General features: G+C 50.3%; 1 protein-coding gene across 2 annotated transcripts in view; it reads left to right on the top strand.

The window, feature by feature from the left end:
- KIRREL3 (kirre like nephrin family adhesion molecule 3) overlaps positions 1-27,692 on the top strand; it is a 723,719-nt gene that overhangs the window by 646,813 nt on the left and 49,214 nt on the right. The window contains exons 11-13 of one of the 2 annotated variants that reach the window (XM_030538379.1): positions 17,135-17,235; positions 20,332-20,530; positions 22,152-22,187. In XM_030538379.1, coding sequence (XP_030394239.1) covers positions 17,135-17,235; positions 20,332-20,530; positions 22,152-22,187 — 336 coding nt within the window. The remainder of the gene's footprint in view (positions 1-17,134; positions 17,236-20,331; positions 20,531-22,151; positions 22,188-27,692) is intronic. The other variant, XM_030538380.1, reaches the window with a different exon arrangement.

Below are 27,692 nucleotides of genomic sequence, written 5' to 3'. Positions count from 1 at the left end.
TCCCCTGACTCCATTATACTGTCAAGGCACCTCAACCTGCCTTCACTCGAGGAGTGGAAGAACTCAGACTCCATGGCCTTTCTGAACCTTCCAGCAATGGTTCTTACAGTGTGGACACTAGCTTCTAGGCTGAATCCTTTAAATGCATTTCCCATAGGCCACCAAACTGCTATCAGATGGCAACTGCTTTCTGTCACTACCATCTAGGAATGGATTTCGGCCAGTGGCCTGGGAATGAAAGGCACCTGTCCCATTGTCGATAATACTGATGATGATAATGGGGTGAGATTGAATTAATGTAGCCTCTGTAAAATAAGTGGAGATCCTTGGGTGAAAGTGTCTTCTGAATTGCAAAGTGTACTTTTAGCTAAAAGAGGTTTATGTATCTATTAGTTGTGGGAAGTTTTTTCTTTCTATCTGCACTACTTATCTGGTCCCTATCACCAGGATATCTGAGCCCCTCGCAATCTTTAATGTATTTATCCTCACAGCTGTGAGGATAACCGTTATCCTGGGAGGTAGGGCAGTTCAATCTCTGTTGTACAGTGGGAAACTTAAACACTGAGGCTCAGATCCTCCAAGGTATTTAGGTGCCATAGTAACCAGTGAATTGTGGGCCTAAATGACTTGCCCATGGTCAAATAGGAAAAAGTGGCAGAGTCATGGCCTGCAGAGCAGGGAATTGAGCCTGGATCCCAATCTAGACCATTCTCTAGCTCTTCTTCACTTTTCCTCAGCCCCAAGTACTTGGGGGGTAGCTAGAGTCACAAGGGGGACTCGGGTAACTACCAAATCAACCCCCAAAAGTGAAATAGGCAGGGAAACGCCTACTTCATAAATCTCTCCAGGGCCTTGGTGTGCCATAAGGGCCAAGCTGTTGGGTTGTGCCAGGACTTTGGTGGCTCTGCTCATACCCAGACACCTCTGGGACTTTAACGGCGGAAACTGCAGCACCACGGGTGCCTCCAGGGGTAGGAGTCAGCTGAGCAGGAGTTCTGTGAATGATAGCAGTGCCTAAAATGGCAGTTAGGCACCCACGGCCCCCCTTGTGAATCTAGCCCTTGATGTAACCGACAATAGCCCCAAAGAGAACTTAATAATCCCTAGCCCTGATACAGCCCTTTGTAACTCTTGTGTCTCAGTGCTTCGCAAAGGAAAGGTAAGTCTCAGCGCCATTTTATAAATGGAGAAACTGAGGCACATGGTGAGGACATGACTTGGCCAAGGTTACCCCACAGGTCCATGGCAAGCTGGGTCTCCTGACTCCCAGTTTAATGCCCTGTCCACTGAACTATGCTGCATGGAGGATCAGCGCTGTGTTAACTGTCAACAGTGTAAAGAGAGCATGAAATTTGCATAGTCTGTCACCTGTCTGGCAAAACAACAGGCTTCAGGCCCAATTCATTGTCATGAAGAAAAGCAAGCTTGAGGGGAAGCAGCACAGCCAGCCGCACAGTTTAATTTGAAATGCAGATAATGCTAAGAAGAAAACCCCAGGGCCACGGAAAGCCAACCACTCCCTTGACTTCCTCCCTGCCCACAGACTCTCGCACTCTCCATCCCGTTTGGCGGCTGGATTTTAATTAAAATTAAAATCGCTTGAAGGACACAAAGCAGCAAATTTAAAAAAACAACAGAGAACCTTCTCGCCTCTTGCCACCAGTTACATACACCCCCTGAATTCAGATCAAGTGAGTAACGTGCCAAAGCCACGTGCATGGGGAGCAGGATGGGAAATGCTTCCCCTGTGTCCTCTGGAGCTGAAACCAGCTTTGATTTTTACATTGCAGTGCTTACAGAGGAACTAATAAAGTTGGTGCTACTCAGAAAATATCCCACCTCGGCTTCTTGACTTCGCAGACCTGCTGGGACTCGATTCCCTAGCCCGCTCCTTAGCATAAGCACACAAAATTAGGGATGTACGTAGCAGCAAATCTGCTGTGTTTTACCTCTTTGTGAGCAGGTCTTTGAGAACAAATGGGGTTGACAGAATAAGAAGCTGCCACTGGAGCACTTCACAGAGAAAGGTGGTCCTGTAGCAAAACTGCTGATCGGAATGCCCCTGAACTTTAGAGGTGTTCCAGACCTGAACCTGACTCTGACGTCTGCAAGTGGCCCCTCTCTGTACACGGTACCCAGATGCCACAGTAAGAACCACAAAAGAAAATAACAGCTGATGTCCCAGATCAAAGCCCCAGACCCAAGAACCCACAAGTGTGGGGCTATTTGAAATCTGTGTCCAGATCTGAATTTGGCAGCTTGAGCCTGCCCATCTATCTGTCGATCGCCATACATCCCTTCTGTCTATCTATCTATCATATAATCTCTCTTCTTCTGAGCTCTTCAGAAAATCTGGCCCACTGTTGTTTTTGACAGAAAATTGGCATCTCATATTTTGAATTGGATCCAAATCAGGATTATAATACAATCATCTCATTGCTACCTTGGGCTCCCCTGCCTGCCCACCTGTTGTCTGTTGTCCGATTGTAAACTCCTTGGGGCAGGGACTGTGGGCTAGATCCACAACGGGGACTTAGGCTTAGCACTGCAACACCTAACATTTAGGTGCCCTGCTGCCCAGCAGAATCCACAGCCCCAAGTGAGTTATCCAGGCTCCCTAGATGATGTCAGGGCAGAGTTAGACACCTGAGAAAGGGATTCACTGAAGCCAGCATGATGAGCCAGGAGCTGCCTGGGCTATTGGAACAGAAAATGCCATGGAAAGGGCTCGGCCTAAGCCCTGCCACTCAAGTATAGTGAGACAGGTAAGTCCTAGTTGGTGGGAGGCACCTCTCTTTGCTTGGGGTTCTGTGCATGGAGAGAGGCACATACCCCCGGCCAGCCCTGTCTCGCAACCAGCCGAGGAAGAGGTGGCCAGTGGTTAGTGCCTTAACCTGCTACATGAGCGGCATGTGGTCAAATCCCTTCTCTGCCTGTTTCAAAACAGGCACTTGGATCCAGATCCCCTACTGCAGCATCCTAACCCCCAGGCTAGCAGCTGCCATATTGACGCTGTCCCCTTTGTCCACACTGGGTCAGAGAGCGCAGTCCAGGCACTCGCCAGGGAGATAGGAGTACAAGTCCCTGCTCCAAATCCAGCAGAGGCTGGGTCTGGCTGAGTGCGCTCACCACTGGGCTATTGGGTATTTAGCGGGAGAGGAAGGTGAGATAGGGCCTATGTCTCAGCTGCAGGGAACCCTTGCTCTCTGCTTGGGATTCACAGCTGGGAGAAATTAGAGGGCAGCCTTCGTTATAACCTGTAGCACACCTCAGTACCCCATTAGTGGGCTGTAATTCTCAGGGGAGTGCCCGAGGCACCGGAGGGTGTGATATTATGACATGTGTATATCTGCCACTCCATCTCTCCTGCCGGAGCTGCTCCACTGTGGAAAAATAATTAACTACGCATTGGGCCAATCAGAGACCAAGACTGCATCTCTAGCGTGGTGGGTAGGGCTCGCACCAGCATGGTGGGAGACCGTTGTCCAAATCCCATTCTCACATCAGGCAGAGGAAAGAACTGAACGGGGGTCTCACCTTTTTGGTGAGTGGCCTGTGCTAAAGGTTACAAGGGACGCTGCTGTCTCCTCATTCCCCGCTGGCCATTTTGAGTGGAGTCAGGCTCTCTCTGAGCATGCCTGGTGGAGGGGCCCCACTGGCACGTCGGGCAATGCAATGCCCAGTGTGTGACCCTGGTCAGGATTAGGAGTGAGATAGGCATTCAATTTCTGGGCAGGGCAGGACCAAGGTAGCTGTGTGCATGCCCGGCTGCCGAAACATAGGCATCTTGGTGACGGTGGAAACTTCAGGCTTGTCTGCGCAGAACGTTCGTGCATGGTGGGCTGGTACACTGTCGATTCGCCCCTGGCTTGCCATGCACTGATGTCCTGGTAGACAGGCACTCAGGGGCAGCTGAGCAGGGGTTCTGTGAATGACAATGCAGCCTGAATGCTAGGGAGTCTTGCGGGGGCATAAGCATGCGCTAGGCAGCTTTGTGCACCAGCAGACATTCAGGGAATGTTACAGGTGGAAATGTAGGCATCTAGGGAATTTAGGCAGCAGCTGAGTAGGTGTTTTGAAGCTCTGACTTATGGACTTCGGTGCTCAAAGAGGCCGCTAGATGCATAAATCCCTTTGTGGATCTAACCCTGCCTTTTTGTGGTGTGTTTGGACTGCATCTTGCACAGTGGGGTTGGGGCTTCTAGGAACTATACTACTGCTAATAAACACCTAGCTCTTATCTAGCACTTTTCATATAGCTCTCAAAGCGCTTTACAAAGGAGATCAGGTTCATTTTCTCTATTTTACAGATGGGGAAGGCTCAGGGAGGGGAAATGACTTGCCAGGGGAAGTGACTTGCCAAAGATCACCCAGCAAGCCAATGGCCAAGTTAGGTCTCCTGACTCCCAATCCAGTGTCCTGTGCACAAGACCTTTGAGGAGCAGTGATGCAGCCCGGCTTTGCACCCTGCCATTCCATCTCGCCATTCTTCCCCTCCCTCCCATTCCATGTCACTTTCCTGTGACCAGGCCTGGTCAGCAGTTCACTGAGTTTGGAGGCCACCATGGAATCCTCCAGAAGCTGGAGTCTCAGGCCAAAGACAAGTAGGATTCAGAGCCTCTGCTAACAGCAGGGAGGATTATGCAGATTAGCAGCATTCAGCAGAGGCAACAAGGGTGCCAGGAATCAGCAGCAACCAAACCAAACGCCTCTCGAGCTTTCTGACCACCCTTACTGGCTGTGCCGCCACCACAACAGACTCTCCCAGTTCTTCTTCCCCCAGTTCTTTTTGGGTTGCCTTTGCCTGCACTCACCATTTAAGAAATAGGTACCCAGTGGGCTGTGACCCGTCTGTATCAAAAACAAGCTAGGAAGACAGTACAGTGACATGGAAAAACTCTAGTCATGGGGCCCAATTCAGAGCTCGTTGGGCAGTTTAGGGTAAGTCTCCGAACCACTCCATGCCTCGGTTTCCCCACCTGGAAAATGGAAAGCTCGCCTGCCTCCCCACGGTGATACAAAGCGTAACGTCTATTTGTAAAGTGTAGTGGCCCTGAATCAGGAAATCGTCACTCTTCAGGAGAGAAATTAACCATGTGCTTCATTTTAACCATGTGCTTAAGTGCCCCTGAAGCCCCGCCAAGCTCCAGTTCAGCTGGTTCACATGTGGTAAAACCAGCACTGCCTTCTTGACACTAGAGAGCTGGAACGGACTAGCTGACATCTTCACCACACCTTTCAGTCTAGTCATGACAAACTCTGAGAGGTGCTACAGATGGAGAAGTGCTCTTTGGGGCAGGGTCTTGACTTTTTGTTTCGTGTTTGTAGAGCACCAAGCACAGTGGGGTCTGGTCCCGGACTGGAGCTCCTAGGCCCTACCGTGGCGACAGGGAATTAATACAGATACTATTCTGTGCCAGGCGTTTCCCTAGTTGCTCAGCACAAACCCGTTCCTCACAGGGAGGAAGCACATGCAATAAATCCTTTCTCTCTGAAAAACAATTCACAGCTCCGACACCAATTTGATCTTCAGCTGCTGCCAGCCCCTGATAGAGCACGTCTCCTGCCTTCTGATGGGGCAGTCTTCTCAGGGAACGGGCCATTGCAATAATAAGGATAAATGAGTGATCGGCTGGAAGGCGAGACACGGTGCAAACCAATCTTCAGGAGGGACGACCGGCTGGCGACCTTGCCAGACATCCCCGTCTATCTTGATCCCTTCTTCTCTTCGTTACATTGTGGGCAGCAGATAGTAACATTAACACAAGGGTCTGTGACTGCCCCGTGGCACGAGCAGGCATCTGGAGCTCCCCTCCACCTTGATGGCATAGGAGCAGGAGACAAAATCTCCTTGTGTAGCAGCAGGGCAGCTATTGATTCATCAGCTAGTCTTAGCAGGCTGAGCCCCTGGAGCGAAAACCTGCCATTTCTGGCAATGCAGCAGAACCGCAGGCCTGTATTACCTGAGCTTGGCGTGGGGAACAACGGACCACAGCCCCTGCAATGAGGGTTCCCTCTCATTACCCACAACTCACTGGGTGAGAGACCCAAGGAACCCTATAAGCCTAGCGTGGAGGGATCGACATCAGAGAGCTAGAATGGAAGAGGCAGCTGTATTATAACTTGATAGTTCACTTTGTAACCTCTCTGCCTTTTCATCCCAGGACCTGAGTTCAAGGTCTCCTCAAGTGGGAGACTAATGGTGGGAATAGGTGCCAGAAATGCCCCACGTCCCCTTGTACTGATCTGCTGCCTTGGGGCACTCGTGTCACCTCTCTGTGCCTCAGTTTCCTGAGATGTACATTTGAGGTGGTGTACTTGGCAGAGGGACCGGGTGGGTCCCCCTTTTTGGCTGTAATGCACAGTCATGCCTCGGTCGACACAACTTTATTGACAACTGAGCAGCTGATGAAGGACAGTGGGTCCAGTGCTTAGGGATTTGGGAAATGCCAGCTCAATTCCCTGCACCGCCACAGACTTCCTATGTGACCGTGGCAAAGCCCCCTTGTGATCCGGCCCCAGTCAAGTCAAGGGGGGAGTGGGTTGCTATTGACCTCAGTGGTTGAAGAATCAGGTCCTTTTCTCCAAAGGTTTCCAGCTGTCCAGTAATAGCATGGCCCGCATCTGGCAGGCGTGTGGTGAACATTAGCGCATTAACAACCGTGAGGCGCTCAGTATTCTGGTAACAGGGGCCGTGTCAGTAGCACAGATGGACTAAATGGTCTGTCTGCCTGCCTTACTGCATCAAAATGAACCTTGCATTGCCGGTGCTCATTGCTGGGCATACGAGTGACCCGTGCAACCCAGTAGAACGGGACCTGCTATTTGCTCATTATCTCGAACTTCTGCTGAACTCAAGGAGATGAAATGAAACCTCCCCCAGCAAGAGATTTTAATGCTGCAAAAACCTCAAAGGAAAGGCGGATATTGACTCAGGTGCCCCAGGGAAGTTTGGACCTTCCTTTCATTCCTTAAATGCTCCAGAGTCAGCAATCTGCCTTCTCTTTTGTGTGAGCCTCTGGGGCTGCACAAATAAATTGGCACTGCGATGCTAAAAATAACCGCAACCGACAGCACCGGCATTTATATCCATAGCAACCCTGTTTAAAGCCTTTTCCTGCCTGTGGGCTGTCTGACACTTAGTACTGAATCCCAAGCCAGGAGGTTGGCAGCCTTCATGAGCAGCCACCTCCTGTTGGAGACTCAGACTCCAGTCCCAGATGCAAACAGGCTTCAACTTTACACTATTATTTCACGAAACGGTCTTTAGTTGTATGCTGTTAGCATGATGCTAAGCCTCTGTCTCTGAATTCCTGCAGCAATAATCAGACCCAAAGCTGATAATCCATTATCCAGAGGGAAAATGACCCTTTTATTATTATTATTTATTTTATTTATTATCATTAAGCCATTTTTCTCGACTTAGGCTTTTTTCTTTCTTTGATGTCCACCCAGCCTTGCAGTGCTCCCAGAACTTGGAACTAGCATTCAACTGCTGACACATACGGGCACGCTAAGTCCTGTAGTGAAAGCCCAGCCTGAAAAGCTGGGCTCTGCTCTTGGTTCTGCTGGTTGACCTTGTGTGTTTCATGAGCAATGAGTGATGCAGGCAGGAAAGCAATGGTGCCGGGAGGCCAGCGTGACATGCTGAGACTCCGGGTGCAAAGCAGCCTAGCCCTTGCGTTTCAGAAGCCGTGTTGCCACACCCAGCTACGCCCTTCAGAGTTGAGCCTCTTTCTCCGGTTCCATTCATCACACTGTGTTGGGCCAGTCACTTAGAGCCACGTTTGCAAAAGTGGCCACTGAGTTGGTTGTCTCCATTGTTTGGATCCAAACCGGAGACGCCTGGGACCTGATTTTCAGAGCTGCTGCGTTCTCTCTGTTCCCGATGTGTGCGGAGGGGAGCCTCAGGAGCTCTTTGCATAGCTGAGGCAGGAGACATTTTTAAAACCACAAAACATTTTTTCACTCCCACTGAAAATCTCTCCCTGCTTCTTTTGGAGGCTGAAGTGACCTCTTTCCCTCCCCATCCTTTTAAACTTGGGTTTGTTTTTTATAAATGCCCATGCGTGGATGGTAGCCCTGGTGAAAGATGCCAGCTGGATAAGCCGGGAGATTGATGCCCAGAGAACAAGTCCAGGAACAGGTGGGGGCAAGTGTAAGTACCCCACATGCTGCAGCTGCGGCCAGAGCATCTCCACTCTGTCCTGACATTCTACATATCTACATGAAATTCCAATCAGTGTGGAGGCCTGGGCATCTCTTAAGTCCACACACAAGCCCTTTTTGAGGGTTTCAGTGGTGTAGAGGCGTCTTGCTGACTCTTTGTATTAAAATGAGCTTCCCCTAATTGCATCCTTACTGGGAGATGATATCAAGCTGTGGGCAAAGTGCCTGCGTTGCCTTTTGGACGCAATGTGTCCAAGCCGTAGCAGCTTGTTCCCCGTCAGCGTGACTGTAGATTAGTAAGCATAAAAAGAGACACATCCACGGCAAAATCATGTTGTGTGTTGCTCGTATCCCACTTCCTTGGGGCCTTGTGACATTTTGGGATGCTGTTCAGACCAGTGAGAGGTTGTGTCACCCCCTGCCTGTAAGCCTGGGTGCTTTAAATGCTCTGCTTCTGTGGCTCACAGTCTGGCTGCCGAGAGCCAGCAAGCAGGCACGCAAGTGCCTGTGTGCTGTGCAGCCCTGGTTCAGTGCTGTGACCCCAACAGCTTGCCTAGTGCGCAGCAGCCCCATCCTGGACTCCATCAGTCTTGGTGACTGCTCGCGGGGTGACCTCTGCACCCCTAGGCTTAAATTTTCCCCAGACCATCTGCACTGAAAGTGTCCAGCCCTCTCCTGGGACACTCAGAGAATTTATAAGGTGTGTAGCCCCTTTAAAGAGACAAAAGCATGGCAGCTTCTTGCCTTAAACTGGAGTTAACAATGGCGTCCATTTAAACACAGCACCGGGTTGGTTTAGATTAAAAGTAAACCAAGTTTATGAACAAAAAGAGATTCATTTTAAGTGAGGTCAAGTCCAAGGGATAAAGGCAGAATGGTTACAAGCAAATCAAAGTGAAATACTCTTTCAAGCGGCTAAGACTTTACTCAGCAAGCTACAGCCTTGGTTCAAGGGAGATTTCTTATCACTCTTTTTCTTTCCAGCCATGGCTGGCTTTCTCTCAGTCAGGACCTTCTACAGATGTACAAGGTGCTGGTATCCCTTGTCTTCCTAGTGAAAGATCTTTGCCAGAGCAGGGTTCTCACGTATACTCAGAGACTTCAACCCCTTTGAAGGTCCCATCTTTCTAGGCTTACAAAAGCTCTGGCCTCTTGTGTCTGTCCAGTGATGGATGCCAAGATTCCTTCTCTCTCCTTATATCCTCCCAAGCTCACTGGTTTGTCCCCAGATTTAGATGACCTCTTGCTGTTCTTCCCTTCCTGGGGATTTCCCATCCCCCTGCTGAGTCATATGTAAATGAGCTTAACTGTCTTTGGTCACATCTTGTTTAATTTCATTGGAGACAGGTAGATAGCTACGTTCCCTCCTGGGAGAAAACCTGCTTCTCCCTATGTTTGGTCACAGACTTTAAAGCATAATAGCAGCGAGTACCCATAATTCATCAGAGTGTTAATAGAGACATTTCACAATGATATTAAGCACCAGTGTGTCATTAGTTGTCATAAAAGACCTTACTTGATACGCTTTTATAATACAGTAATATTGTATCCAATCAGTTGATTCAATTACTTATCATGTAAGGTTCAGACCTCCTGTCTTTATAGTCCAGTAAACCATTGGAATGGATTCTCGGATAAAATTCCTTTTCTCCTGCTGGGAAGAGACGTCATGGGGTCTGGTGAAGATTTCGAGCTAGTTCCTCCTCTGCTGGTGATAACTGAATTGTTATCTCTCCCCTTATTAGTTTGAGGGCTTTGTTTACCTTTTCTGTAAATGTACCTTCACTGTCTCTGCCTGACGAACAGGCCGGTTGGCCAAGCAAGTACCCATTCCATTGTCTAGGACAGACTGGGCATATGCATTGCTTCCAAAACATGTTTTAAGAAAATAGCTCTAGCACATATCCATAACTTTTGTACACCACACAAGTATATTAATGGTCAGTGAGTTATTTGTTTGCCAGTGATATTCAACATGCCATGGTTTGGGTATGTATCATGACAATAGCGTGTTAGGTGTTGTGAGTATGTCAGGCCCGATGAGTAGCTGAGATGGGTTAGCAAACCAGCAATGACCCTCTGTGTCACAGTTGTACAAGGAACATACATTCTCTGTGGCTAGTACTGTCATTTTGTTCTGTGTTGTGCAGTGCTTGGGAGAATGGTGTACAATACGGTGGGGTCCTGGTCTGTGACAGCAGTGCCTAGTGCTTCGGAAATACAGATAGTCATAATATACCTACAAGTCCATAGCAGTTGGTAGCACCCAAATGCCCCCTCTTCCCAGAGACTTCATAATGCCAGAAATTGACAGGCAAATCATCCCAATATATGGAAGAGACTGGTGGGCAGAGACTGGTCATGAGCTATGGATCCTTTCATCTCTAGGTGCAGCCCAGGTTGGCAGTGGCCATCTGATGTGTGTCCAGTGGCCCCTGGAAGAGGAGTTTGGTGGAAATGGTCTCTTTCTGTGGGAGAGGTGTCCATAGCTCAGAGATCACACTAACAGACTCACGGACTTTAAGGCCAGAAGGGACTGTCATGATCATCTAGTCTGACCTCCTGCACATTGCAGGTCACAGAACCTCGCCCACCCAGTGCTGTAATAGACCTCTGGCTGAGTCACTGAAGTCCTCAAATCGTGGTTTAAAGACTTCAAGTTACAGAGACTCCACCATTTACACTAGTTTAAACCTGCAAGTGAGCCATACCCCATACTGCAAAGGAAGGCGACCCCTCTCCTGATCTCTGCCAATCTGACCCGGGGGAAATTCCTTCTTGAGTCCAAATATGTCAATCAGTCTGATATCAGAAGGTCCTGAGTTCAGCCTCAGAGAGGGTAAGTGTTCTGAGGGGAGGGATAGCTCAGTGGTTTGAGCATTGGCCTGCTAAACCCAGGGTTGAGAGTTCAATCCTTGAGGGGGCCACTCATGCATCTGAGGCAAAAATCTGTCTGGGGATTGGTCCTGCTTTGAGCAGGAGGTGGGCTACATGAGGTCCCTTCCAACCCTGATAATCTATGATTCTGTGACTCCAGGTTGATAATCTCAGCAAAGAGGTCAAGAACTGAGTTCCTGGGCTCCCCTTCTCTGGGAAGGGAGGTGCGGAAATATAGCCCAAAGCCTAAGTTGTATCAGTTATAAGTCAAACCAGAAAGCTTCAGTCTCTAGGGCTGTCCGTCCAACACCTAGAAATGTGCGTCTGGGGTTTTCTGTCTTCTATTACACTTGTGGCCCCATCCCTGCACTTTCCATTGCTCCCACGCAGGTGACTCTTGATTTCTTTTTGAGCCCTCTCTGCTTCTGAGAGGGAAGCCATTGTCGTTCCTGTAGGAAAGCCCTTCTGGGGATCGCATACCTTTTTCCAGAGGTCCAGTAGGCTCCTCCCTCCTTTGAATGGGATCAAACTGATGACCTTCTTCTCCAGCACTAAATTCGCACAAACACATACACACTCATACATGGCCAATTTAAAAACGAACGTTGCATAGGAAGGCAGTCAAGCAGAATGCAGACCTGTGTAGGGAATCCAGGGTTCTCTGTCCTACTTCTGCTTCACCATCAGGTCCTAATTCTCCTCAGGGTGCCAAAAGGCAACATATGGAAAGTAGGACACACTCAGGATAATAAAATTTTTAACCGGGAGGTTAAAAACTAAAACCACCATGTATCAGTTTGCCCGCACACAGGAGGGGAAAAGAGAGGGAGCGAGATAGATGGGAACATGAAGCATGAGTGAATGTTGGCTGAGCTGGGTGAACTTTCTGATAAAACCAACACAGATGGTCGCAATGAGTTCAATCCATCCTGATTTCACCTCAGACAGGAAGGGAAGCCTTAGGAGAGGGACTTGCTCTGATGAGATTGTCCTGCCCAGCCTCCAGGCCCCAGCAGTTTGGATAATGATCCCAAATAGGGCTATTTCTCAAAGCTAATGAAGCTACTTGAGCCACTGGAGTTCACCCACCCCTAACTGAAAACGTCCGGTCGATCAGAGGTGTATTTTTTTTTCCCCAACCCAACCAACATCGTTATGTTGGCAAAAATCCTAGTTTAGGTGCTGCTATACTGGGGGGAAAGTGCTGTTGCTGGTATATTTTGTTCACGGGACTGGTATAAGCCAGCGTTTCTCAATGACTGGTCCGTGGACCGGCGCCGGTCCCAGAGATCTCCCTGAGACAGCTTAGGAAGGCAGCAAGCCCTCTAGTATCAAAAAGCTAGAGAAACACTATAAGCTATACTAGCAAAACAACATTATAGAGTTCTCAACGGAAACGCCGAAGAGATGTTTCCGCCAAACCCTTTCTACTGTAGCCAAAGCCTCCTTTAAAGATGTCTACTCCATTTGGTTAAAGCTGTGTTCTGTTTAGGAGCGACAAACCCCTCTCATCGTTGGGTCCCTCACGCTCATAATCTCTGAATAAGCAAAGGAATGCATCCTTGTGTTCTGTTCATATCAGGCTCTTTTCTTAACATGCCTTTCTAGGGCTTCCAGCACTATAGCGTGTGAGCACCCAACAGACATTGAGGAACTTACCCTCACAGCCCCCTATGCCGGATTCTTTGTCCCCCTTTTACTGATAGGGAAAATGAAGCACAGAGAGATTAAGGTCAAGGTTCTTCAGAATTGACCAATGATGTTTGGGAACCCAACTCCAGACACTTTTCAGGGACCTGAATCCCAGAGGCTGGGTGTTCGTCGCTGCCTGAAAATCAAGTTGGGTGTCCAAAAATGGAGGTATCCCACATGACCGGTCATTATTTTTGAAAATCTTCGCCTAAACCTGTGGCAGAGGCGCAGGCTAGTGCTGTGAAAAGACTATCCTTTGCCAGCTTGTAAGGAGTGAGGATGTATCTATGAAAGCATATGCGCCAGAAGGGGTGCGAATGTGTATGGAGGTACAACTGCAGAGGTATATAGGTGAATGCAAGGGACTGCTTATGTAAGAGCAGAGCTGGGAGAATAATTTGGAACCAGACCTGGGCAGAAGATGTCAGTGAAAATTACTTCTCTGGCAAGTGTTGCAAAATAATGTCTTTCATTTTCTCTTATGAGTCATTCTGTGACTTTCACCTCTGCTTGGGAATTAGCTCTCAACGAATCTTGACTTTCTCCTGTGTATTCTGTATTCGGAATTATTCATCAAATAATTTCTGTGAATAATTCTTAGGCTGGGGCTTGTTTGCATGTGTTTTGTTCTGAGTCTTCAATAGGTGAGCTGTTTTGATTGGTCAGCGTAGTCACGTGATGTATTCCTGGTGTCTGGTTAAGAATTCAATAGTGGGGTAAATCTCACGCTTCAGTTTTAAAGGTTCTATAGAATCTAGCATTTTTTATTAAATTCTGCAGGACTTTTCCATAGGAGACATATTCATGTTTGCAAATTCAAAATGTGCTTGTTGCAAATATCCTGCAATATTTGCTTAAAAGTCTCCTTTTTATCAACCATTCATTTCTGAGAATCTGTGTGGAAAGGGAGTCTTAAAATGGTGCTAATTCAGCCAAAGCGCAGTCTTCTGAAAATCCAAATGTGCATATAGACTTTTCTTTGCAGATTGCAAATAGCTCTGTTCAAAAGCGTGCTGTGGGAATGAGGATTTCTGTGTGGGGAGTGTGAGAGAGAGACAGATGGAGAATATATATATTGGAGTGTGTGTATGTGTGCAAATATGTGTGTTTGAGTGAGTGTAGGTGTGTTTTCTGCATGCATTATGCCAGCGTGTCTATGCACAAATCTATCTGTGAATTTGTGTATGAATGTGTATATATATATGCATGCATATGTGTTTATGCATGAAAAGTGTGAATGTGCATGAATATTTGTGGTCATGTGTGTCTACACATGAAAAGGTGTGTGTGTGTGTGTGTGTGTGTGTGTGTGTGTGTGTGTGTGTGTGTGTGTGCTGGGGGGAGGAGAAGTCTTCCAATGTAATCCACAGATGTGAATTCAAAACAAGGCTCAGCAGCTCAGTTGGTCATTAGGAGCAAAGTATGGCCCACTGGTCTTGTCTCTGCCAGTCCACTTTGCTATGCTTGGCAGAGCGGCCCTGCCATGCCATGGGCGTTCAGAGCACGTTCCACTCAACTGGGAAAGAAGCGAGCGTGCAGAATGTTTAGTTCAGGGGCAGCCTGCATCCTGCCAATCGCAGCCCCTTTGCCTCATCCCCCCCATCAGAGAAGCTAATTGCCTTCACCCTGATGCACAAACCATGCCTGGATCCTGGCTTGTTGCTGTTTTCCCGTCTACCAGCAGCTGCAGCAGCAGCTCACAGAAATGTAAATCTATTTTAATTAAGGGACTAATAAACAGTAATTATGATGCCAGCACTTTTTCTGTTCTCCTGGAATCATTCCCCCTCGATCCCCATTCATTCCCAGGTCCTCACTGGAAGAGCTAGGGGCCTGACCTCTCCCATCCTGAAGGTTAAATGCTCCAAAGGCAAACCATGCTCCGTCAAAGGGCGAGCCCCTTTCTTTCTAATCCGCACCTCAGAAAGTTATTTATGCAGTGGCAGCTCCAGAGCATAGCTGGTAGCCGTTCCCTCATTTGCATTTGCTTCCCCCGCGCTGGCACAGGAGTGCCATGAGAGCGGCAGGAAGCCTAACCTTCCCCTCCTCCGTATGCCACCCAGCAGACCGAGCGCTGCTGGATTCCCAAGTTCTTGGCCTGACAGACAGCGGCAGTTCTGGCATGGCACAGACACTGGGGAGCAGTGGAGCGGGAGATGGTGAAGTTCTAACCGTTCTGTGCTTGGAAAGCCAGAGAGCGCGCCGCTCTGTGAAACCCTACCGAGATGAGGCTGAGCCCAATAGCCCCTACCCACCCGCCTTGCAACCATTTTGTAGCTCAGCTCTATCCCCACCTCCCACGCCCTTCCAGAGGTGGCTGCACACATGAAAGGCCCTGATCCACCCCCATAGCAGGCAGCAAATGAAAAACAAGCTGCTGAGTAAGCAGCCTGACCCCCAGCGTCCCCACGGAATGGCTCGCTCACTCCACAAGCAGTGTATATTTTTAATGCAAAGAAGTCAATAAAATGTTTTTCAGTCCCAAGGTTGAAATCTCCCTTGTTCCGATCAGAGGCACAAAACCAACCCGCTTCCTGTGAAAGATGTCAGGCCTGGTGTTTGCCCCCGGAGCTCCCTTTGCCGCTAACTCAGAGCTCCATCCATCGAACAAGTGTGCTGAGAAGAACCGGCTGTATCCAATGAGTTCCGTCACACGCAAGAGACAATCCGCTATACATATGAGTGCGCTAGAAAAATGTGCTCTGGAGAACAATCCTGCACTGTACAGGGATGGGCTAGATGACCTCAGCTCTGTTTGTGTAATAATCATGTAGCGCCATTAAATAATATCAGCACTTCTGTAACCCCTTCTGCTGGAGGATCTCAAAACACTGTGCTAACAATTCTTATTGTATTACTGCGCCCATTTTCCATATGGGCAAATGTTGCACTGAAGGGAAATGATTTAGAGTCAGAATCAGAACCCAGATCCCCACACCCAGGCCTGTGCTTTAGTTACAAGATCTTCCATCTATCTCCAAGTGGCAGGTGGCTAAAATCGAAGAGAAGCCAGACTAGAGCAGGCCTACGCTTAAAGTTTAGGTTGGCATAGCGATGGTGCTGAGGGGTGTGAAAAATCCACACCCTCTGGCACGTAGCTATGCCAACCTAGCCCCCGATGTAGAAGCATTCTTCCGTCGACCAGAAGCTGGGAACGGGCGACAGGGGATGGATCGCTTGATGATTATCTGTTCTGTTCATTCCCTCTGGGGCACCTGGCATTGGCCGCTATCGGAAGACAGGATACCGAGCTAGATGGACCTTTGGTCTGACCCAGTATGGCCGTTCTTATGTCCTTACGACCTAGCAACCAGTGCTTGAGGTAGGTGGTTTTCCTTCCCTGTGAAAAAACTTGGCTGTAGGCTGTGGGGTTATGCCGGCAGAGCTGTTACATCAGGGGTCAGCAACCTCCCGGCGCACGTGCCGATTTTTACTGGCATGCTGCTGCCAGCCGGGGTCCCAGCCGCGCTCAGCCCGCTGCCTGCCTGGGTGAATCCTAGGCCAGCAGCAGGCTGAATGGGGCCGACAGCTAGGACCCTGGCTGGCAGGAGCCGGCGGCTGGAACTCCAGACCGTCAACTGGGAGGAATTAGTGTAATCGTCCCCTAATGAATGCAGGCGCTGAGTCATGGAAATAGCTGCTCGGGCGAGGCTGCCACTGCACTCCCTGAGTGACCCCATCACAAGGCCTTATTACAGGTGGGCATGTGCAACGGGGAAACTGTCTGAGAGCGAGAAATAACGAGGGGCTCAGAACAGCCTGTAGGGCTTTCACCTCTAGGGCGAGCAAGAGACAGGGTGCCTCTTGCATTGTGCCAGAACTCCCTCTGCTGGCCGCCCACAGGGCACCTGAGACGGGAGAGAATTCAGAACAGAGCTTAGCACCGTGCGGGACCTTGCCTTAGAGGGGGAAAGTGAAGGTGTCTTACAGTTTATGTCAATGATTCCACTGTGGGCTTGGAAAGAGCTGGGGAGCAGTGTATCCACAATGCAGATCCCCAGGTGTGTGTCACACCGCTCAGCAGAAACAGCACAGCTCTGATGCGTATCTCTGCAAGGCCCACAAGCCCCACTGAAAGGGAATAGTCTGGCCTGAAAGCAGAGCTTTAGGTCCCCATACAGGATCTTTGGTCCGCACCGTATCCATGTTGCAGATCTCTGCTCCCCTGAAGGTTTGATCTGAGATCTCTCTCTCCAAAGAAGAGTGCATCTGTAACACAGCATCTCTGATAGCACTCTCCCCCCCGCCCTCCCCCCAAAAAAACCTTCCCTGGAGGGGATACTGTGCTGCTTGCTCTTCATTAGCATCACGCAATATTTCCTGTTGTGGGGTCCCCTTGCATGTGGAAGGGGATGGGGGGAGTCAGCCAGGTTTCACCCTTTCTTCTCTCTTCCAGGCCCTCCCATCATTTCCAGCACTCAGACGCAGCACGCCCTGCATGGGGAGAAGGGACAGATCAAGTGCTTCATCCGCAGCACCCCTCCGCCGGACAGAATCGTGAGTAGGCTCGTCCCTTATCTCCATACTGAATGGGCTCGTACAGCAGGAGAGAAGCTGGCGCCCCTCCCATGGTAGCGCCTGGCCAGCCCTGTGCTAGAGAACGAGGTTAGGCTTGTGGGCCACACTCTAATCCTGTGTGAATTCATTAGAGAAGTCCTGGTGGCCTTTAATCACCTTGGTAATAAGCAAGCTGCTTCGAAGCCCCAGGCAGTGACTTTGCACATTTGACTGGCTGGGAAATTCACAAGCTTTTGCAAAGTCAGAAATGAAGCGTGTTCTGTAACCGAGGGATGAAAAAGCCCTTGGCTGCTTATGGAAAAAGGTTCTGGTGGAGCCCTGCATCCTATGCACTGGGAAACCGGGCTGCTCCTTCTTTGAGTATACTGTACCCAGGGTCAAGACCCGAGGAAGAGCTCTGTGCAGCTCCAGAGCTTGTCTCTCTCTCCCCAGCAGAAGCTGGTCCAAGAAAATGATTCCCTCCCCCACATTCTCTCTAATACACCTTTACCTCGATATAACGTGACCAGGAATAACACGAATTCGGATATAACGCAGTAAAGCAGTGCTCCGGAGGTGGGGGGGGGGCTGCACACTCCGGCAAATCAAAGCAAGTTCAGCATAACACAGTTTCACCTAAAACGCGTGAAGATTTTTTGGCTCCCAAGGACAGCGTTATATCGAGGTAGAGGTGTACTAAACCCAATGTTACGTCGCCAAGGAAAACACCTTCGTCCAGCCTTTAAATCACAGCATCTGGGCACCGAACAGACCAGCATCCCTCACATGTAAACGCCTTCAAACATGAAATAACTCACACACCTGCACCCAAGCATGGAACAACCCAGCTGCATGCTTTCAGGCTATTCCCCAGAGCTGGTCAAAGACAAGCAGCACAGTTTGAACTCCAAATGGCTGTTGGATTCAACCACATCCTTGCAGTTTGCTGTGCAGGGCATTTGTGGCCATGAGTGGTGGTTGGGATGAAGGCTGCTCTTCACATAAAGACCCGCGGTCACGTGCTCAAAGGGATTGATGCATGAACATTGTTCACTGGTCGATGCTGGTTATTCACCATTCTGAGTCTCCTGGTTTTAAAACTTCCAGTTATTTAAACAGGGAGCAATACCATGTGACTCAGGGGAGCAATCAGGGAGCCATAAACCTATTCCGTGACTTATGTGAGCAATCGCACATTGCAGATAATCGAAGTGAAGTTTGCAATCACCCTGTCACGAACTGGGATATGGGCAGACTGGCCTCTGGGCAGAGTGGAGGCAGTCATGCCTAGTGGCTGGAGTTCGAGTCAGAGGCCAGGAAGAGTGCTGAAGATCAGAGCCGGAGGCAGGGATCAGGAGTCAGAGCCACGGGTCAGAGCTGGAGGCAGGGACCAGGAGTCAGAGCCAAGGGTCAGAGGCAGGAAGAAGCAGGGGAGCGAGGCTGGGAGCAGGGCAGGATCAGGCCTGGAGCCAGGCTAGGAAAAGGGCAAGCACAGGAGAGACTGCAGCTGTGGGCATGTGCACCGAGCAGCCGGAGATCAGTGGTTGGATTTAAGAGCAGGCTTGCTGAGTTCCTCAGCCAATCAGGAGGCCTGGCTGTGCTCATAGGCTGGAGACCGGGCCGGCGCTGCTGCCAGCTCTCGTTCCTGAAACCCCCCAGCGGCTGACATTTGCTCACATAAACTGATTGGCAGAAATCAGGATGGAGTCACATACGACTTGTGACCAAACAGTGTAAACTAGCCGGAGAAGAAAAGCTGGTGCAGTGGTGAGACAGCTAGAGTCGCAGAGGGACTTAGGCGCCCAGCTCCAGGATGTGGCTCATGGCTGAGAATGCCAAGCGGAGACAGGTGCCTGCCTCCGGCCTCTCATTCAGGCACCTAAGGCTCAGACCAATGGAGTTAGGCACCTAAATATCATTGTGAATGTGGACCCTAAGACGCATCTCTTTCCTCTGTGTTTCATTCCTGGTTGGCTCGGCAGCTCCCCACTCAGTGTGCTGGCTTCTGAGAATCCTTTTCTTAGGCACCTAACAATCCCCAGCCACCTCACAAGCCTGGCCATCTGACTCAGAGCTGAGAGATCCACTGGGCAGCAGGGTTTCTCAATCCCTTTGAGAATCTAGCCCTTAGTCTCTCTGGGCCTCAGTTCCCCATCCACACAATGGGGAGAATAGCACAGCCCTGCTACACAGGGGTGCTGTGCGTGCTCCGAAGTTATAGTTCTGGGGGTCATCAAAGCACTGAGTGTAGCTAACTTGCAGTGAACAGTTTGAGCAGGTCTTTGATCGCATTCGCACCCACCCCAGCACAGAATGCCCCCACAGCTCCTAAAGCAGCAGAATTCAGCTGCCACTGCAGCAGTTGTAAAGATCTTGCTTGTGGGGCTCCATATTCGTCCCCACTCGTTGAGCCCAGACAGACACAGACAGGTTACAAGACAGGAATATTTGCTAACGTTCAGGGCCACAAACTGCACCTGGGAACAGAAAATCCAGCTCCCAGGAAAGAGTCTGAAGGCTGGAGCGAGCTGGCAGCCGGGTTGATGATGCATGACGCAGAACAGAATCCAGGCGTGTCCCTCCCATTGAACACGAATGCATTTTTACAGCATTTTAATCATTCCAGTCTCAAGCCAAGCTGTCTGTTCAATTTCCCCAGTATAGCAAACAGAGGGCCCGCTGTACGATTCTCTGCTCCACTTATCCTTAGAACTGGACAAGACGTGCCAGATCTTGGTATCTTGCTGATTGGCTTCTGAATTTGTGCCTCAGTTTACACCTAGAACAACTGCATTTGAAAATTAGTGGCTGCAGTGTAGCCACTGGCACTTCGATGTCCAGGGTGGAATTTTCCAAAGCACCTAAGTGACTTAGGAGCACCGGTTCCTGTGTCTTTCAGTGAGACTCATGCTCCTAAGTCTTGTAAACGCTTTTGAAAGTCCCACCCCTAACTGATTCCCCTTGCACATTAGACAGCCGCAGGCTACAGTCTGTGCCTACTTTTATTTAGGGGTGGACACCCCAGGCCAAGTTGAGGCCCTTCTAAGAAAATCAGGCCCTCAATGAACACAACTAACCCCTCTTGTTGATTTGCAGGCCTGGTCCTGGAAGGAGAACGTGCTGGAGTCTGGGACCTCAGGGCGCTACACGGTGGAGACAGTCAGCACAGAGGAAGGCGTCATCTCGACACTGACCATCAGCAACATTGTCCGAGCCGATTTCCAGACCATTTACAACTGTACTGCCTGGAACAGCTTCGGCTCAGACACTGAGATCATCCGGCTGAAAGAACAAGGTGGGAGCCACAGACATGGTGCTTAGAAACCAGAAGGGGCTCCTGGGCATTGGTAATTAGCAGCTGGCTGCTCCAGAAGACCAGGGAGGTGCTATGATATCCAGGAGACATTTCAAAGGGAAACTGGGACGTTTTGGGAAGGCTTGTTGGATGGCCTTAGCTCCCAAAGCTTTATGTCCCTGGGAGATGGGAAACGCTCTGCAGAGCCAATGCCGGCTGCACAGCGTGACGGCGTGGAGGGGTCAGTAGCTCACGCTGGCTCCGAGTCTGTAAGTGCCCTTCCCGCTCATTGAAGTCAAGGGGTGTTGGCTCAGCGTTGAGCCCTCTCGAGTGAAGTGGAAGTGGAAGAGTAAAGACCATTGGGAGTTAATTGACGTGTGCACTGCTCAGAAGCCCCTGTTCCACCGCACAGTGCAATGCTGTTGCCGAGGACTGGAGGGGGCTACATGCTCCAGTGACCGTCTACATAAAAGAGGGCCCAAAGCACAAATTGGTTGTGGCGGCAGAGCCTGCTAATGAAACCTGGTCAGCAATTCTGACTGGGTCCACGCCATGCAAGCTGACACCAGCTCAGTGCCTGCTATTGCATCTCATTGCTCTGCGCCCACGCAGTGAAGCAGGACACAGACCCAAGCGGGCCAGCCTGGTGTACAAGCAGAGTGCCCATCAGCCAGTATGCCAAATGCAGGTTTTGGGAGGGCTGCACAGATGGAACCCACGGCAGCCAGAGTGGGAGGGAAGGGTAGCTCCTCGAAAGGGTTAAGCAGCTCTCTGAGTAATTCTGGGGCAGTTTGGAGGCTTCCACATTGGGGGCTCTGCCTTTGTAGAGAATGTTTTGCTCCTGGAGGGACTCCCGTTTTAGTCTGTTGTTAAATGCCCAGGCAGGCAGGTGGATTGTTCTCATTAAGCTCTGATTTATACGGGTAAAGCTGCCATGCAGATTAAATCAGAGCTAAATGAACCCCTCAAAATTGGCCTCGCGCTTCTTCCAGTGCAAACAGACAGTGTTTTTTCGGATCGTCTGCCAGTCAGAGCCTGTGCATGGCAATGAATGAGGTGAGTTCCCAGTGGACAGAACCGACAAACTGGGTCCCAGTGGGAATCTCTGCAGGGCAACGGGTCTGGGTCCCAACCCGTGACACTGCACGGAGTGGAGCTGGAAACCAGTAGGTGTGGGTGACTGACCATTCAGGATGCTTTAGTTGGGTCCTACAAGGGCACTGATGACTCTGCTGGGGATGGAGAAGGGTTCTAGCAGGTGACATGGCAGCTGAGTTAGATCCCAGCTCAGGGGAGTAATTCCCACTGATTGAACCTATAGGAAAGCAGAGATGAATCCTAGTGGTCGTCCCTACTGCACAACGGTGCCGAATCCATGAGGTGGGGTCTCTACCCTACTCCGAAGTCATATCCCAACAGCAATCTGCAGCGTAGTGCCAGATGGTAGCTCCCGGTCCCCATGCAGTGGAACCTCAGACTAGGTTGGAAGAGGATACCTATTTCAGGGGAACTTCCAGGCACCATTGCATCCTCCGGCAGCAAAGAGCCTGCCTGCTCAGCAATACTGACACGTGCCCTTGGGCTTGGCAAGGCTGTAGACGCTTGCTTTATTTTCAAACAGGTACGGAAATGAAATCAGGAGCTGGTATGGAAGCAGGTATGGAATCATGAGCTGAAGGTGAATATGTGACTTGCCCCCAGCTGCGTTACCACACCTTAGCATTCAGCAGCCTCCTTCTAGCTTTACCTTTCCTGAGCCAGACAGCGGGAGGGCAGGAAGAGATCTCTCAAAGGCTCTGAGAGACAACATGCACCAGCGGACAAGGCACAGACTAGGAGTCAGGAGCCCTGGATTCTAGTCCCAGCTCTGCATGTGACCTCTTGGTGCCTCCGTTTCCTCATCCGCTAATACTTAGACCCTTTTGTAACGTGCTGTGGGGTTTACAGACAAGACGCTCTGTATAAATGCTAAGTATTGTTATGGGGAAACACACAGGTAAACCAGTGACTTTCGAGAGAGGCAATGAACTTCCAGCCACCATTCCCCACCTTAGTGGGAGGGAGTTAGCTACTGTCAGCATTAGGTGGGACAGGTATGGACCTGAAGTGGGGCAGACAGTTGCAGGATGCATTGCCTTCGTCACAAACTATTGTTAGTTGTATTTCTCGTCTCCCCGAGCCACAGCACCCTCCGTGAAGTGTGGATTAGGCTTCCTGGGGGACTGGAGCTGCTGAGTCAGCAAATTGCAGCACTGGGCTCTTTGTCAGCTCTGTTCACCGTTACTGCTGACCCACCCATTACCATCCCTGGCCACCTGACCATCTTACTGTGCCTTTCCATTGTAACTGTGTTTTCTATCCCAGGAGAGCCCTTGGCATTATCTCTGCCAGGAGCCAGCTTTTCCCATTCCCTGTGTCCTGCTCCATCAGCTGCTGGCAGCATCACTCATCAAGGACCAAACCCCATCATTAAGAGTCCCTCACTTGCCTCTGGATTTCACTCCCTGCTTCCTTGGTGCTGAACTAGCAGCCATTGACAGTGTCTCCAGGCTCCCATCTCTCCACTCAGCTGGCATTCCTTGTTTCTCTAGGAGGAGCAAGTAATTGCAGAAGCTGTGTGATGTCTGCTCTTCACGATGAGTTTTCATCGTCTGCGTGAGCTTTGCCTAGCGCAGGATGTTCCCATTCAGGTTGCTCAAAGAAATGAGTGACCAAACCTCCCTACCAATTCTCCCTGGATGTCCACGGCTCACCCCTTACCCTCTCGTGTTTCTAATCGGTTGACTTTCCCGTGCATTGTTGCTTATATCAACCCACCCACAAGCTCTAATGGACACCATCCGTCTAAGCGAAGGCACGAGCCTTCTCAGTGAAGGACACGGTGTATGTGCAGTAGAACATGGCGAGATGTGTCCGTGGTAGTAGCAGGATCAAATCAAAGGCAGTTTGGTGCAATGTTGCAAAGACTGGCTTGAGGGAGACAAGTTTGTCATAACTCTTAAGAGTTTGCTGAAATGTGAAACCTCATTTGGTAAAACCGCTGCGCGCAGAACACAGGGGTACCAGTTGGATATTTGGGGATAGCAAAATGCAGGCTGCATGCACAGCAGAACTGATGAGCAATAGATGGCTGGGCCGATAGGTTATCTCTGCACTGGCCACCATCAGGCAGAGTTGTCTGGAAGCAGAATGCTAGATAAGTAGCAAAAGAGAAGGTGGAGGCTTCAGCAGCCATATTTAGGAAGTCACTGTAAATCAGGAAGCAGGGCTTGGGGAATTGAGTGTAGGGCATATGAGGAAGGCTCACAGATGCTGCCTGCCCATTAAGCTGGCTTCAGCAGCTTAAAGTAGCCATCTCAGATCTACCCAGGAGTCATGGAGGGGATAGAGTGCCACCAGCGGCTGTGGTGGGAGCAATCTGGAGCCCTTGACACAGCAAGTCACCCAGAAGGAACAGTGTCCAGCAAGGTGGTGAGATTTGCAGACACTGGGATTGTCCGGCAAGGGGCAAGTTAGCTATGCCATATGTAAATTAGGGTTAAGAGAAGCGCTCGTCTCCAATATGCTTGCAATACAGTTTGGAAGGCTAGGAGTCTGGGAGTAAATCTGACCGATCCAAGTCAAGGTAGGGATCTGCTGTAGACGGGGACGAGCTGGATGTAACGTTCTCTGGGGCAGGTCCCTCTCAGTATTCTCGGACAGGATGTTAGAACAACCGGCAGGGAAGTCGTGCACCAAATTTTGATCCATGCTGGGATATGATACTAGGGAGCGTTCTCTCCTGGCAAAGTGTGTCACGGCCCTCTCTTGTGGCTGGTCCACAAGAGGATGACAGCCTACTACTGCTACTGACAAAAGGAACTGTACTGCTTTAGTGTGAGTGGTAGAGGACTGTGCTTTGGTGCCGAAGGGCCCTGGTCCAACCTGTATCACTGACCCATGCAAGGGGATGGTTACATTCAATGACTTCAGCTGCCAGCATTGAGCCCAGCTGGAAACATTCAGTAAAGTTGCTCGTCCTTGACCTTAACACCAGATCTTAGTGTGTATTCATTCAAAGCCCTCAGAGATGATCTCAGGTACAATTTTGTGGTGTAGAACTGGCTGGAAATGGTTGCAAACATCCATTCAAACAGTGACTGTAAATAGACAACCACGGATGGGCCTTGCAACCACTTTGTAGCGCTTTCCGTGAGCTTTGAGCAAGGTTTTATGGGCAAAAATATTTGCCAGAAGTGTCCCGGGCAGGGCCGGTGCAACCATTTAGGCAAACTAGGCAGCCGCCTAGGGCGCCTAGTGGTTGGAGGCGCCTAAAAGCCCCCTCAGGCGAGGAGATGGAGGTGAGCTGGGGGGGGGGCAACGCGGAAAGGGTTACCTGCAATAACGAAGGGGGGGGGGCGCACAGGGGAACCGCTCCCTGCCCCAGCTCACCTCCACTCTGCCTCCTCTGCTGAGCACACAGCCCAGCTCTAAGTCTCCTCCAATCAGCGCCCACAAGCCTGGGCGGGGAGGAGAATTAGAGCAGCGTTGGCCTGCTCAGTGGAGGAGGCAGAGCCGAGGTGAGCTGGGGTGGGCTACCCAGGCAGGGTTAGCTTCCGTGGGGGAAGTCTCTCCAGGCAGGGTTAGCTGCCGGGGGAGGTGGGGGGTAGGGGAGAAGTCTCCCCAGGCAGGGTTAGCTGTCGTGGTGGGGGGGAAGGGGGAAGTCTCCCCAGGCAGGGTTAGCTGCCGGGGGAGGTGGGGGGAAGGGGAGAAGTCTCCCCAGGCAGGGTTAGCTGCTGGCGGGGGAAGGGGAAAAGTCTCCCTAGGCAGGGTTAGCTGCTGGGGGAGGGGAGGAAGGGGAGAAGTCTCCCTAGACAGGGTTAGTTGCCATGGGGGGACAGGGGAGAAGTCTCCCCAGGCAGGGTTAGTTGCCGTGGGGGAACAGAGGGGAGAGGGGTTAGTTGTCGTGGTGGGGGGGGGGTAGCTGCTGCGGGGGGGATCCCCGGGTGGGGGCTGAGTTAGCTGCCGTGGGGAGGCGGGGTAAGCTGGCGGGGGGGGTGCAAGGTGGAAGTTTCCCCTAGGGCGCGAAACTTCCTTGCACCGGCCCTGGTCCCGGGCGCTCAGGTGAATATGCATCTGCACAAGGAGTCTTGCTGGGAATGTTCTCTCAGTCATTGGGGAACCTCTTTGCAGGTTTGGCAGTCATCCAGGCAGGGAGCAGAAACGGTACCATGTGAATGAAGTGACCAATCACACAGCATGAATGGCAAATTACACATACGTGAGTCAACATTCAGCAGACACCTTGCAAGCAAGCCAGAGGCTGAAATGCATTGTCATAAACCGTGCACTTAATCATTTCAAACAAACGCCTAAATAATGAAGATTAAGTCTGTTTGCAGATTGTCCGCAAACAGAAGAAACAGGCTCAATCCATCCAGTAAATTGCTTGTCCAGCCCTACTGAGGGCAAAAGAAAACAGGAGAATACACCGGTGATAGCTGGTGTATGCACTAAAACTGTGAGTGAGCTGAGGATCCTTGAAGTAGCCAGAACTAGTTGACCTTAAAGATGTAGATAGGATCAGTGACTGCTAGGTTTTTTCTCATGGGCATTTCTATAACTCTTCTTGCCCTACCACCTTAGCACCCAAAGAGCAGTCAATGGAAACCGGTGTCCATGGTGAATAGTGCGTGTGTCTCCCCTAATCCCTTGGCTGCCCTGAACAGTCTCTTGTGTTATGCACCCCCATGGCTCTGCCAAGACCAGCCTAGACTGGCAGTTGGAGGGAACTATCTGCCCCCCTAAGTGCCTGGGGGAGCCAGTGAGACAGGACAACCCCGCCTGGACATCCCCTTCTGCCCTCTTTACTTCTACAGGGAGGAGAGTGAAGTATATAGAGGCATGCAAGGGTTCTGAACAGATGGAGGCTTGACCTCGATCCCCTCCTAGACTAATAGTAACTGCAAGTTGCACCATGGGCCGCTGGAAAGATCATTTCCCTGCTAAACTTGCGATAAGCTCTTGGCTTGGCCTCTGACCTTTTCAATTTGACCTTTGACCTAGCTCAGTCAGAGGAGAACCCTTCCGACACTCCTAGTGTAGGCTCACTCTGACCCTAAGTCGCTTCCCTTGGGTTTCCAGGAAGCTCTGTTGTTTGATCTCACGTCCTCAATGTGCAAATCGATCTTTAAATCAAGACTGGATGTTTTCCTAAAAAATCTGCTCTTATTCAAACAGGAATTAATTCAGGGAAGTCCTCTGGCCTCTGTTATGCAGAAGGTCAGACTCGGTGATCACAGCGGTCCATTCTGGTTTTATAAGCCATGGATCTGTGTCCACCGGTATTAACAATCTCCATTTGCACAGGAGAGTGAACTAGGGGGACATTTTTTCCCCTAGACTTGCTAGCAAATTGTTCATTTACAAGGCAGACCCGCATGAGCAGAACCGATTTGCATCTAGAAAGTAACTTATTTTCACTGACTAATTCTTGAGAAGGGAGGGCTGTGAGGATTAGCTTCACTCTACGCCGGCACCAGAAATTCAGGATGAACTAGGGATGAGCAAAGATCTTTTTGCCTGACTCTGAGCCCACTCAAATGCCGTGGCTCTGAAAGTTCAGCCTGAACTTGGGTTAGCGGTACTCGGGCCGTGGTATTGGGTGTTGATCCATTTGGACGAGAGTGAGGGCAGGACTACACTTAAAATGCTGCATTGGCACAGCTGTAGCACTTCAGTGAAGACACTACGCTGATGGGAGGGTGTCTCCGAACCACTTAGTTCATCCACCTTCATTACAGGGGCTGTCTACCTGGGGCGTTACGGTCAGTATAACTGTCACTCAGGGGTGTGGATTTTTCACAGCCCTGAGCAACGTAGTTATACCAAAGTCATACTGTAGTGTAGATCTGAGCGGAGAGGGGGAAAGAGACAGATTCTGGTGATATCAGTGGATTGGATATCAGGGCTTTGAGCGGGGGTTGGACTAGATGACCTCCTGAGGTCCCTTCCAACCCTGATATTCTATGATTTCACACACATCGTGATGGCACCGTAGCCCAGGACAGAGTCAACAGGCCATTTAGAATGTGTCTGCATGAGAAAGTGGCACTAATTGGACTTCAGGCATGTATTGAAACTGATTTCGCTTGCAGTTATTTAAACCGACGTCATGCAAACC

This window comes from Gopherus evgoodei, chromosome 19 (genome assembly GCF_007399415.2).
Source record: "Gopherus evgoodei ecotype Sinaloan lineage chromosome 19, rGopEvg1_v1.p, whole genome shotgun sequence".
In the NCBI taxonomy this organism is placed as follows: Eukaryota; Metazoa; Chordata; order Testudines; family Testudinidae; genus Gopherus; species Gopherus evgoodei.
Note: the sequence above shows the minus strand (reverse complement) of the source record. Positions and strands in the feature narration are given on the sequence as shown.